Source organism: Cajanus cajan, chromosome 11 (assembly GCF_000230855.2).
Source record: "Cajanus cajan strain Asha chromosome 11, NIPB_CcT2T_4, whole genome shotgun sequence".
In the NCBI taxonomy this organism is placed as follows: Eukaryota; Viridiplantae; Streptophyta; class Magnoliopsida; order Fabales; family Fabaceae; genus Cajanus; species Cajanus cajan.
In genome coordinates, this window is record NC_138527.1 from 33953115 (window position 1) to 33967284 (window position 14170).

General features: G+C 27.4%; 1 protein-coding gene across 2 annotated transcripts; it reads left to right on the forward strand.

The window, feature by feature from the left end:
- Window positions 1-5343: 5343 nt before the first annotated feature.
- Window positions 5344-11391, forward strand: LOC109800452 (uncharacterized). Of its 2 annotated transcripts, XM_029271704.2 has the most exons (10): window positions 5344-5863; window positions 6007-6510; window positions 6744-6902; window positions 7371-7433; window positions 8354-8491; window positions 9683-9736; window positions 9836-9898; window positions 10005-10435; window positions 10601-10799; window positions 10872-11391. In XM_029271704.2, the coding sequence occupies exons 1-10, from the start codon at window positions 5560-5562 to the stop codon at window positions 11201-11203; spliced, it is 2247 nt and encodes a 748-aa protein (XP_029127537.2). In that variant the 5' UTR covers window positions 5344-5559; the 3' UTR covers window positions 11204-11391. The 2 variants fall into 2 exon arrangements, with proteins under 2 accessions (XP_029127537.2, XP_029127536.2); XM_029271703.2 differs by having other exon boundaries at window positions 10601-11391.
- Window positions 11392-14170: the final 2779 nt, after the last annotated feature.

Genomic DNA, 14170 nt, shown 5'->3' on the forward strand with positions numbered 1-14170 from the left:
TGATTCATGATAAAATGGAAACTAAAAATAGATATTAAACAAGATATTATCTTTTGCTTAAGTTATTTCACTCAAAAACTTATGATATATGTTGAATTTTAACGATCAAATTATTAAATTAAAAATTTTTAACGCATATATAAAGTATATAAATTTTTAAAATTTTTGAAAATTATTTGATATTTTGTTTCATTAATTCAAATCGATGGATAATCATAAAAATATTTTATACATTAATTTAAATTTTTACAACGAAGTATTATATGATTTTAAAGTTTTTTTTAAAATTTGTATGTTTGATTTATATTTAAAGAATTTTTAATTTAACGATTGAATAGTTGAAATTCAACATATTCAATGAGTTATTGAGTGAAGTAAGTTAATCAAAAGTATCATATGTGAAGGGAAATTTGTTTACTCCAAGAGTAAGTTTACTTAGACTTACTTCATTTAATAACTCGTGTTTTATATTAAATTTCAACAATCTAACTATTGAATTTAAAGTTTTTAATACATATATTAAGTCTATAAATTTAAAAAAAAATTGAAAATCATTTAATACTTTGTTTTATTATTCAAATTAACAGATAATCATAAAAGCATTTTATATGTTAATTTGAATTATTGAAATGAAATATCAAATAATTTTTAAATTTTTAAAAAATTTATGGATTAGATCTAAGAATTAAGGAATTTTAAGTTAATGGTTGAATCATTGAAATTTGATGTAGAATATAAGTTATTAAACGGATTAAATATAGATAGACTTATTCTTGAAGTAAACGAATCACTCATCTCTCTCTTTCTCAGTAAAATTATTCCACTTAATAGTTCATAATCTGTATTAAATTTCAATGATTAAACTATTAAATTAAATACTCTTAATGAATAAATTAAATCTATAATTTTTTTATAAAATTTAAAAATTATTTAATACTTCATTACATGAATTTAAATTAATGTATATATATCCATAAAAATATTTTATACATTAATTTAAATTTATAGACTTATTTTATTTATTAAAAACTTTTAATTTAATAATTAAATCATTAAAATTAAATGTAAATTACAAGTTAAGAATAATAAAGTAACTACACTAGATCTCTCCTGCTACACATGTAAACACACACACACATTCAGGATGACTATGATGGGTGTGAACCTTGGATTCCAAATGGAAAGCATTTTAAAATTCTTTTGTCTTGTGGGAACCGGCCGGAAGTCATACATACATTGAATTATCAGAGGAAGGAAACACTATTTTAATTGAATAATCCATCAATTAAAAAAGATGAATAAAGTAAATCACGACTATTCTCATGATATATGTGCACTTTATACAAACTTTGTTTTTAAAATATTAATATATATCTTATACTAATTGACTCTCTTAATAATAATAATAATAATAATAATAATAATAATAATAATACTTCTTTATTTTTCTAAAAAAATAATTGAATAAGAATAACCCATCAATTTTCTTTCAAAAGTATTAGAAGTCATATAAATAATTTCCTAAGTATTGATTCTTTTAAAGTATATAAATTCAACAATTTCCAATTATATATTTTTTAAATGGATAAATATTTATATTTTAAAAATTATTTACATGATTTAATTATGTCAAGAACTATTTTCTTTTCTTCTATAATTATAATATTTTGATGCATCACTAATTTTGTTGATGATTAATTTTCAGCAACTGATAAATTAATTTACTTATTTCTTTAATAACCTCAACGGCTATTTAAGAAAGAGAATAATTAAATTGATAGTTTTTCATTTTTAATTAGAGTTTAATGATGATATATTGATAATGTAAGATAATTCTATATTATCATTTAATAAAAAAAATTATTCTTTTTGTAAGTTTATTAATTTTTATAATTAGTATTTTAAAAATTATATCAAAAGTAGAATTTGATTGAATAATGGTGTAAAACTTTTTAATAATAATGTGAGAGCTTCCACATCAAACTCTTTTAATTAATCGCTAGTTGCTTATTAAATGCTTGTAATTGCGTGAACCTCGAGCGCATAGGAAAACGTTAAGTATGTGGTTAGAATGCATATGGTGCTTATCGATCACCATAAAAATTATTTAATTTGACTCCAGCAAAGCAGCTGGCAATGACGAACGAGTCCATGCACGTAATCAGATGAATAACAAGAAAATTCATTTGATCGAGATGTTATGATTATTTTAAGAAATGTTGGACAAACGTGAGTAGAAATCGAAATACCTTTTCAACATATTATTGACAAGAAACACACATGTACACAAAATAAGCGTGAAACGTAAGTAAGAGCATGAAAAGAATAAAGGTAGGGATGACAATAGATTAGAACCGGTATGAGTTTCAGTATTTTTTTTATATTTATTTTTGTTTTTATATTTGTCAAGTATGAAATTTGTATTTTTATCTCTGTCCTTATCAAATATCATGTATATTTGTACTTACACTTATACCCGCTCAAAAATTAATTATGATTTTCTTAATATAGAGTAAATAATTACAAAATTATATTAATTAAATTTCATTTGAAATGAATTTAAAATAGGATAAGAATTATATAAATGTCAAGTAAATTTTAAAAAAATAAATTAAGTTTATAGAAATTTAAAGTGAGTATAGGTATGGATATGGGGACAGGGATGAGTATATACATACTTATCGTTGTCCTCGTATCCGATTCAATAAATAAGATATTATTCACACCCGTACTCATGTTTAGTCAAATTGGATATTTTTCGTTAAAGTTGTGATGGGTTCGAACATTATCCACAAGTACAAATTTACTTGCTATAATAAATGTATAATTAAAATTGAACCTAAATAATTTAATCATTTTTACTCTTTTGTTATATATGCTTGTACATAGGAAAAGTATATTTCTATTTTCTGTCAATCTGTAACACATACATAAGAGCACCAACAAAGAAAATAGGAGTAAGAAACATCTCATTCTAACTACTAGGGTAAGATATAGCTAAATAGTCAAACGCAAGCAACACATAACATATATAACTTATACATAAGCACAATATAAACAGTCGCAAAATCGTGAAATATCTCAACACATAAATTGTTCATGAATGCACATAATGCTAGGAGTATGAACTTCACTTTATAGTATGCATGTGGCGTTAGTAAAACATTTTAACCCTTATTTGAAGGCATGCATAAAATAGTCTAGGAAAACATGTTGTGTCACAATATTACAACACTCTATATTAGGAGGAGATAGTTAGGATGATAGTGTCACGTAAGTTAAGCCCCATGCACACAAACGAGCAGAACTAGGACTCTGAAACCTAGTTATCTCCAAGGTCATGAATCCCCAAGTTTTTATAAGGGGAACCTTTCCTGGCAGCGTGTTCCATAGCGTACTCGTCACCAAACACTTTATACATATGATGCATGTCATACAAGACTCAATGCATAGTTTATATCACATGTATTCATCACAGTCACATCATTTATATATCACATTTACATCATTGTTACACAATCACACCCAAACTTTATGTTGACTTAGCCTCGACTTAGACTTCACATTGCATGATCATCACATGATTAGCACACAAACACAACATGTTATAGAACAAAAGAGTAACATATTCACATATCAAAAACACAACAATGTCCACAACATATTATTTGACAACACCTCAAATAAAGTTATTATGGAATTATGTATCATATGTTAATACATCAATTGTAGTTACTAGGAGATCAACATCAAACTAAACATTTAAATTAATAATTTAAATAGTCATGCAATGTTATTGATATTACACATTGATTCCTTAAGCATTGCTATCACCAAAACATCTCAAGTTGTTAACAATCAACTCACATTATAACTTATTCACAATTGTTCACTCCCGTAATTTCACTTTCCTATATATTGATATAAATATCTCAAACCATCCATAAGATTAAACACTCAATGGGTAAAGTCATTTACCATCACTACTCAAACTGTATTTCCATAATTTAATCTTTTATAACCTTGTGTGGTCTAAACATGATATCTAGAGTTATATACATGCTATCAAGTTGATCTTAATTTTATTAAAAAACTAATATATATATATATATATATATAGTTATTTACAATTTCTATGTTGACCTCAAGATATATAGTAGAGTTTGAATCATTTGAAATTTGTTATACATAATCAAGAGTATAACATCATCAAATACAATAGTTGGATCGATTAAAGTTGCATTCTATAAAAAATTATTGAAGATATCATTTTACTAATTAAACACCATGGTATCAATTTAAATCATGATCCTTTTATATTTATTAGTCTATTTATTGACTAATTATGTCAAACACTTTTTATTTTATTTGTTAGATTATAAGTTTTTAACTTTTTATAGATCCTAGCTTATAAGTTACAAGTTTCACCTAATTTATAAATTTTAGAATTTAGGGTTTAAAATGTTTATAAATTTATAAAAATTTTCAATTAACTTATAAGCTAATTTTATTAAATACACTCAACAAAAAGGGTGAAGAAAAGATAAGTAAGCTAAACCCTAAGGTGAAACAAATTATTCATGAAAAAAATGAGTAAATTGATTTTTAGAAACAAGAATTAATTGTAATTTTGTCATCTATATTTCACATTTTTGTGAATTTTGTTACTCAACTTTTAAAATTGTATATTTTGTCACTTAATTTTTAAAATTTTACATATTTTCTCATACCATTAATTGATCATCTAATATTGTTAATTGATCGTTGATGTGATATATTAATTATTAACGTGATATGCTAACTACTGATATAATATATTAATCATTAACATAATTAACTAATGAAACATGCACATGATGACATGATATGATGTGACATGCACATTCATAATCAATATATCACATTAATAATTAACTATATTAAACAATCAATTAATAGAGTAAAAATATATATACAAATTTAAAAATTAAGTAACAAAATATATTTTTAAAAGTTATTTGAATGACAAAACTTTGAAAAAAATACATAAAACATGAGTCACAAATATATCGATTAAACCTAAATACAAAGATAATTCCTTCAATGTCCTTTCTAAGTAGGGAATTTGGACCCTCTTCTCTTTTTTGTCTATTGACATAGTGACATATGTATTAATTAGACATATCATCATACTATCCAATCAACAAGAATAAAGACATGATAACGTGTCGAATTAATATACATGTCACTTCGTCGATAAATAGAAAAAATAAAGCACCAAAGCCCCCTACTAGAAGGGACCGAAAAAATCCTCAAATATAAATACTGGTGGCCAGTAATGTACTTTTCCTAACCCCTCCTCCTTCCCCTTCCCCTTCCCCCTCCCCCAAATGCACACTGCCCAAACACATGCAGACAAGAAATAACAAATATATATAAGTTGGGGAGACCTCGAGACATTAATTTTTCTTCTCCCCCTTTTGAACCCACACTCAAATCATCCACCAAAAAGTTGAGCGGAAAACTTTAGAAAGATCTGTTTGGCTTTGGCCCATAATTTGATTTATTTCAAATTTAGTAATGGAGAGCGCATCCAGGGGAATAGTTCAAGAAGTACTCACAAAAGACAACTACGAAAGATGGAAAATTTTAATGAGAAACTATCTGCGGGGTAAAGATCTGTGGGCAGTTGTGGAGAGTGGTTTTAATTCAACAAATGCTAATGATAGTATGAAGGATGCAGAAGCTTTGCATATCATTCAACTCTCATGTGGATCAAAGATTTTCGACGAGATTAAGCATTTTGAGACGGCAAAAGACACTTGGAATTCCTTGGCCTCGCTTTACGGTTCTGAGTTAAAAGCCGAACCAGATATTGAGCAAGGTACATACTACATACATATTTAAATGCTACTTGCAATTCGCATGTGTATTGAAACAAGAAGAATTCAAGTGAGACTGGTTAGGAGCTAGTGACCAAGCTAATTAAACTAATTTATGTTTAAATATGAATGTCATGTCATGCAGGTGTAGTAGACGATAATGTTCGTTGCTATAGAAAACTGTACAGGTACGTGGAGAAAGGAAATTGGAAAGGTGCAGATTTATTCATCAGAGGGGAAAAGGGGGCGTTACTTTCGGCGTCGGATTCAGATAAGAGAACGGTTCTTCACGTAGCAGCAATCGCAGGTCACGTGAACGTTGTTGAGGGGTTAGTGAAAGAAGGGGGAGAGAGATTATTAAAAATGCAAGACAGCATGGGTAATACTGCTCTTGCTCTTGCTGCTCATCTCACTGGGAACACCAATGTAGCAAAGTGCATGGTAGAGGATAATGGCGGCCGGATCCGCCACAATCTGCTTAGTATAACGAATAAAGATGGTGAAATCCCTCTTCTCCTCGCTGCTCATAGGGGACACAAACTAATGACTCGTTACCTTTTCTTGAAAACTCCCAAGAAAGTGCTCAACGAACAAGATTACCACAATCGAGTACTACTGCTTGAACGATGTATCAAAGGGGAAATATTTGGTAAGTAAACCACACACCACTGAATTCTTTTTTTTTTTTTTTCAGAAACTATAATTTGTATTTCAGGAAATTTATAAGATTAAAAAATAAAATGTAAAGATTAGCAGAAAGTATATTAGTTTTAAGAAATTTATAGAAATTAAGACCGAAAGAATATAGTAAATGTTGAGCCAATTTTGAATTAATTCCTTAATTTATTTGGAAGAAATAAATAATGAAAAATGCATTGGTAGATGTGGCTTTGAGATTACTGGAATCATACCTGGATCTGGATCAACTGCCCCCTGAATCCTTAACTGACTGCTTTCGCGCCTTGCATACATTGACTAAAATGCCTTCTGCATTCTTAAGTGGCTGCCAATTTGGACTTCGACAGAAATTCATTTACTATAGTAAGTTTCGCACTCTTCTTACTCTTTTTTTTTTTGAAGTTTTAGAATCAGTTACCATATTTCTTCTTAAAACCAAATTGGTTAAATTTTGTTTATTGTTTCTATGATTTTCCATCGTGATTTTACTTCCTTAATTTTAAATTCTGCAGTTTTGTTAGTGTGATTGAGAAGGATGATTTTCTTACTTTTAACTATTTAGATAATAAAAAAAAGGTTGTTTGTGAAAAAAAGGGGTTGTATGAGAAATTAACTGAAGTTTATATTCAGTTTTTTTCTCTTTTGAAAAATAAGTTGTTTCTATGGAAACTGTAAACCAAATACACACTTCATCGTTAATGTAGTGCAATGTTTATGTTCTATGTTTTTAGTACATAAAAAAACATTTAACATTTCATTAATGTTCTGTGTTTAAGAGTTGTTCTTTCCATTTTTAATTGAAAAATATTGTACTAATATACTTCTGCACAGTTTTAAGAGTAGGAAAGAAATTTCAACACAATGAGGGACGACGACATAAGACAAATTTCCCAGGTACGTATGAACGACACTTCTCCCCACAAATTGATATTTGAATGAATGTGTTGTTTTTACACAATTTTATACATCATTGTTTTAATTAATGAGCTTCCATATATAGTAATATTTATATACGCATTTTTCTTATTTAAAATTAAATTTTCTACATGCTTGGGTCTGATATATGATTTTAAAAAAAATATGTTTAAACAGTTTCTCCAAATTTTTGCTCTATTATTTTTTAGAAATATTCAAATTACGTTATTAATTTTAATTTAAATTGGCTTAAATATCTATTATATTAATCCATTTAATGTAAATAGATTATCTAGGAATAGTTTTCTTTTTGGGACTCTCAATATTACCTACGATAATTAATATTGCACTATTATTATTACCTTTGAATTGTAAAAATAAAATGAATAAAAAATTGTAGTGCAATTTTAAAGCCAATAATAAGAGATGTTCAAAACTTTTTCATCATTTTTTTGGGACTTCAGAATCAACGATGACTAATTTTGAACACTTGCTCAGTTTATTTTAAGTTGTAATAAAATTAAATATTATTTTTAGTTGAAATTCAATATATAATTAGGGATATTCGCAACTTCATTTATATATCTATGCAAAATTCTGAGTTAATACAAGTTTTAAAAATGACTTTAGTTTGGTTGATTGAATAATGTCTGTGAGCTGTTATAATTTTTTTTTACTACTGAATTCAATTCACACTAATAAAAAAAATATAAGTTTACAAAAATAATTATAAGTGACTTTGGATGAAAACTAATTAAATTGATGGCATAGTATGGCCTTCTTTTTCTTTTCAATTGGAACAAGACAAATGAATAAAAAATTTGACCAGAATATATTACATTAAACCATGTTTTATATATTAAAGTACAGTAAACTAATTGTTTTTCTTTCTTTCACAGATATTTTTCTTTGGAGACAATTTTATTTCAGCTACGATTGGACATTAAGTATGGACATCTCTTTCAATAAAGATATGAACATTGATTCTCTTAGCTGTGGAGGACTAACTCATTCCGGCGAACCCAAATCCTATTGGTGTACGTTGAATTAATATATTATATATATATATATATATATATATATATATATATTATTTTTAGATAAAGATTGAAATAAGAGGGAAAAAATAAAGTAACAAACATCTTATTTATATACATTATAAAAAAAAGTTCTTATTTAAATGAGTGAAATAAAAATAGAAGAATACAAAAAAAGTTGCGCTTATTAAAAAATAAATTTAACAAAAAAATATTTATTATTTATCATGTTTGAAAAATAATAGTGACTCCCCTCGCCACTTTCCCGTGGGGAATTTTTTAAAAAGAAAATTCTCTCTGTTTTTCTTTCATATAAATAGTACAAATTGGTATTTAATTTCGTATTTAACTCAATTTTTTTCTCTCTTTTATTTTCACTAATCCAAAAAAGGTTACCTAGTCTATGCTTAAACTTCTCTGTAATTTTTTGGGAAAAAATAAGGAAAAAATAATTTATTTCAACAAGTTAAAATTAACTTATACATAAATTATATTTTTTAAAATGCTAATGAAAAAAATATTTTTACAAAATAGTTTATGTAAACAAATTTTTTATCTTAGAAAAAATTATTTTATTTCTCTATCTTATTTTCTTCTCCTATAATTTTTTTAGAGAAATTTATCTGAATATATTCTTAAAAAACACCAAGAAACAATTTATATTCTTCTATATATTAGTGTAAAATAAGTATTTTGTGTCTTCATGTATTTTATTTAAAAATTAAAAATAATTAAAGTTAAATATGAGTGAAGAGTTAACAGTTAGAGAAGGTCTAAGTGATTTTTTTCTCTCTCTTTTTTATAAGAATTAAAATAACAGAAAAAAGCAGTGGTGGTGGTTAATTAAAAGATCTGGGTGATTGGTAAAGTGAAACTTATAGAAAAAAAAAAAACAAAATAGCGATCTCTGAGGAGTAGTTATACGGATAAAATTGAACACAAAATGTGTATATAAAAAAGTCCATTACCTTTATTATAGTTATTAGTGAAAAAGTGGCAATTTTCTATTTATATAAAAGTAAAATAAGAAATAAATTAAAGTAGGCAATCGTGTGAGAAAGCGAGAGGGGGAAAAAAGGTTAAGAAGTACTGTTATAAAAAAATGTTGTCTTTATTAAAATAGTATAAAAATATAGATATTATATTTATAGATGAACCACTAAAGATTTTTTTCTATGATGCTTTATTCAGGTAGGTTCTGCAGACCGGTTTTGAATGTTTTGCTTCTTCCCGTAAAGCTTTTGAGTAAGTATGCAGTGTTCTGTCTCTGATAGATCTTGTGCTCTATTATGACATATATAGATTTGCATTGATCGGTACTTCTCTTTTTGAATGATTGTTCAGGTGGACTAGTTCTTGAAATTGTTTATGTGTTCATTCAAATTTTCAAATTTCTTCACATGTTCGGTATGTACGTAAAACCTAATGATATGTAATTTAGTTGTTCCTCTTTGCTTAATTCGATTTAATTTTCTATAACTACTCTAACACTAAGTTCCTCTAATTCTTTCAGGAATTAGGGAAATATATGAACAAAAATGTACTCATATTGTAGTTCGACAAATATTGTGGTACATGAAACGTAGTGTTGAGAAGTTGAATAATTCACAGCTCGAAAAAGCTTTAGTGTACGATGCAATGTTGCATGCAGCCAAGCATGGAATTGTTGAGTTCATAGATGCTATGACTGAGGCTAACCATGATCTCTTATGGGCCAAGGACAGCCACGATAGAGGCATATTTTCTTATGCAATTCTTCATCGTAAACAAAAGGTGTTCCAGCTGATATATTCTCTCAATGGAAGAAAGGATATAATTAAATATCGCACAGATGTGTTTGGTAATAATTTGTTGCACTTCGCTGGACATTTAGGACCTTCCTCTGATCTTAATCGCAGACCTGGTGCTGCTCTGCAAATGCAAAGAGAAATTCAATGGTTCAAGGTAACTCGTCTTAATTATCTCAATATTACTTAAATTATCATCACATGATAGGTAGTCATTTTAATTAAAAAAAATTACGACATATATGTAATCCTTTTAAGTTGAGAGAAAACTTGCATACACTCTTATAAGTAGTATTGATATTATATGATGAAATCATTACAGGCAGTAGAGGAAGTTGTGCATCCCAAGTGTAAGGAAGCTCGAAATGATGACGATAAGAAGCCTCATGAGCTATTTACTGAAATGCATGATGAACTGGTGAAAGAAGGAGAGAAATGGGCAAAACAAGCAGCTAAGTCTTTTGCACTTGTGGGTATTCTCATCACCACTGTCATGTTTGCTGCGGCCTTCACTGTCCCAGGTGGGAACAATCAAAATACAGGAGTGCCTATTTTCTTAGACAACGAAATATTTACCACGTTTCTCGTGGCAGATGCAATATCTCTCTTCACTTCTGCCACTTCAGTCTTGATATTCATTTGGATCCTCACTTCACGTTTCGCGGAAAAAGACTTCCTAAAAAGGATACCCTTCAAGTTATTGGCTGGCCTTGGCTTTCTTTTCCTGTCTGTGGCCTCCATGATGGTTGCATTTTGTGCTGCACTTGGTGTAGTACTTAATCATTATTGGGCTTATAAGCGTCTCTTTATAGGAGGTGCCATATTGGGGAGCATTCCAGTTTTTGTTCTTGTACCATCGCAGCTGAGACTCATATATGAGATTTTTCGATCTACACTATGGAATCCCATCCGTCGCATCAAATAGGAACATTAGATATGAAAGGAAGAATGATGTTTCTATCAAAGTTTCACATGCATGTGAGTTATTTCTTTGAGAATTTTAAATGTAAGTTTATAACTTCTCAAAAATGAATAACAATAAAGTTGTTTACTGTCACTGTAGGCGTTAAACTCTGAATAATGGCATTGGTTAATGTTCCAATTGTTCTTTAATTTGCCCTTTTGTTGCATGTAGTCACCTCCCTCTCCGTTATGTGTTATTTGTTACCCCAAACACAGGATTCTCGTCCATTTATTAGACTCCACAAAGATTCATTGATTTGATTGAACTTGGCAAAGGCAAACTATTTCCAAAAGGAGACCAGCACGGCCATGTTAAGCACCATCACAATCGTGCTGGGTAGAGACGAGCCAAGCATGATTGTGCCGCCACCAAGCAGGGTTGTGCTTGCCTTTTCGCTTCTTTGTCTCGGATTAGAGCACTGTCATGCTGCCCTTAGGCATGTTCGTGTTACATGTAACATTCAACTTTTTTAAAAAATAAATTTTAAAGATTTTAATTGATTAATTGAGAATAATTTGAAAAACGAGAGTTTCACCGCTAGAAAGTGTCATTTTTTTTGAATTTTTTATAAAAAAATATTCGTAGAATTTTTTTAAAATTTTTTTGCAATAATAATTTTACAAAAATTTTTTATGAATTTATTTGCAAAAAATAATTTACAAATATTTCTTACAAATTTTTTTATGAAAAATAATCTACAAGAAAGTTTTTCAAATTTTGTTACAATTTTAATAATCATAGAAATTTTTTTCTATGGTAAAAATTTGTAGGAAATATTATAAGAATTTTATTTTGTTTCTTGCAGACTTTTTTGCAAAAATAAATTCGCAAGTAATATTTACTAAATGGTAGAAAAATTTTGCAAGTAACTTTTCCTGCCAATTTTAATCCGCAGAAAAAATTAAAAGAATATTTAAATTTATAAGTTTAATATTTAAAAAAAAAACCTTCAAGTCCCACATCGATTGAAAATAAAACAATTAAAAAGTATATAAGTTGGGATAACACTTACCTTACAAATTGATTTGTATGGTTGAGTGTTAGACTTATAATAATCTACAATCTTAAAGTTTAAAAGATTATGTATCACATGTCGGAGATGTGGAAACAAATGTTTCGGATGAATTCATTGTGAGCATTTGAAAGTTGAAGAATTATTGATAGAATTTGTAGTAATTTCTTTAATTTTTTTCGTAAAAAATATTCTTACAAAATTTCTTTTTTTTTTTTTTTTTACAAAATTTCTTACAAAAATATTCTTACAAAATTTCTTGCTAAAAAATTCGCAGGAAACTTTCCTGTGATTTTTTTTTTTGCATTTTTTCGTAAGAAATTTCGCAAGAAAATTTCTTGCGAATTGTATAATTCGCAAAAACATATTATCCACGAAGGTATTATCTATAGATAAAATTTCGTAGAAAAATTCGTAGGAATAATATTTGCTGCAAATTTTAGTACAAAATTCGCATGAAAAGTCGCGTATAATAAGAGAAATTCCAATAGTGTTGTTATAAAATAAATATACTTTTTTTTTTTTATAATTGAGTTATTATCATTTTAAAATAGAGAGAATAATTAAGTTGAGATTTTGCCAACGATATGTGCGCATGTGAGAGTTGGAGTTTTTACTTATATACTTTAATAATTAAAGTTGTCTTAATTCAAAATTTAATTGTACATCTTGTGACTTGAAGAAGGAGGAGAATCAAAGATGGCTAAAGGAGAACTCGATGATTCGACTCAAGATTTTAACATCCATCAAGGTAAGGAAAAATGAGAACATCATTACGAAGTATGGGTTAATTATTGGATAGTAAGATTCTTCAATCCCTAGTTGCATATAACATCATCTTTTTTACATACATGGACACACATGTTCAATTTTGTGTGACAGTCATAGATGAGATATTGTTGCTATTATTTTATCGGTGCAACTAGCACGCCGACTACCCTCCTGTTTAAGGATAAACTTATTTATAAAATTAATTAATTATGTTGAAGTAAATAATTAACTATTAAGTACTTTAAAAATATATTAAAAGAAAGCACTTATGCACTAAAGTCTTATAGATATTTCTTTTTATTTAAAATGCTTGTAAACTTGAATCAAACATGATGACAAGTATGGATGACAAGTAAATTTGTATTTGTGGATAACATTCAAATTTGTCCGACTTTAACAAGGACTATCCGATTTGATTAGTATGAGTATGGATACGAATAATATCTTATTTATTAAATCGAGTACGGGGACGGATATATACTTACCCATCCTATATTCATATCCATTTTAAATTTCTAAATTAATTTATTTTTAAAAAAATTTACTTAACATTTATATAATTTTTACTTTATTATAAATTTATGTAAAATGAAACTTATTTAATGTTATTTTATAATTGCTACTCTATGTTAAAATTTTTATTTTTTTAAAAAATATTTAATTAAATTTTTAGGCAAATATGAAATAGGTATGGGTATATCCGATGTTTGATAGGGATGGGAATAGAGATACAAATTTCATACCTATCAGATACAGAGACAAGGACATGTATGAGATACAAAAATGGAAAAGGTGATGGATATAGTGAAACTTATACCCGTTTCACCCCGTTAGCATCCCTAATAACAAGCTAAGTTTTTCTACTATTTTCTCCACCTTTACAAAAGAAGGGTCGAGTTTAGGTTTAGGTTAAAAAGATGTGAATTTGTATTTTATAAAATTTATATCTATCTTTGTTGGATTTTGTTGATTTGGGATAAATTCATTGGAAACTCATAACATTTTTTTAAAATTTTAGTTTATTTATATATTTAAATAAATTAAATTTTAAGTCATTATATATATAATATATATATATATAATTAGAATAGGAAAATCAACACCTCAAAAAAAAAAAAAAGAATAGGAAAATCAAGAACTCTTGT

Coding starts and splice junctions, on each gene's coding strand:
- LOC109800452 (XM_029271703.2), top strand. CDS start 5,560: ATGGAGAGCGCATCCAGGGGAATAGTTCAAGAAGTACTCACAAAAGAC. Junction 8,492..9,682: donor CGAACCCAAATCCTATTGGT/GTACGTTGAATT, acceptor TGCTTTATTCAG/GTAGGTTCTGCAGACCGGTT. Junction 9,899..10,004: donor CAAATTTCTTCACATGTTCG/GTATGTACGTAA, acceptor TAATTCTTTCAG/GAATTAGGGAAATATATGAA.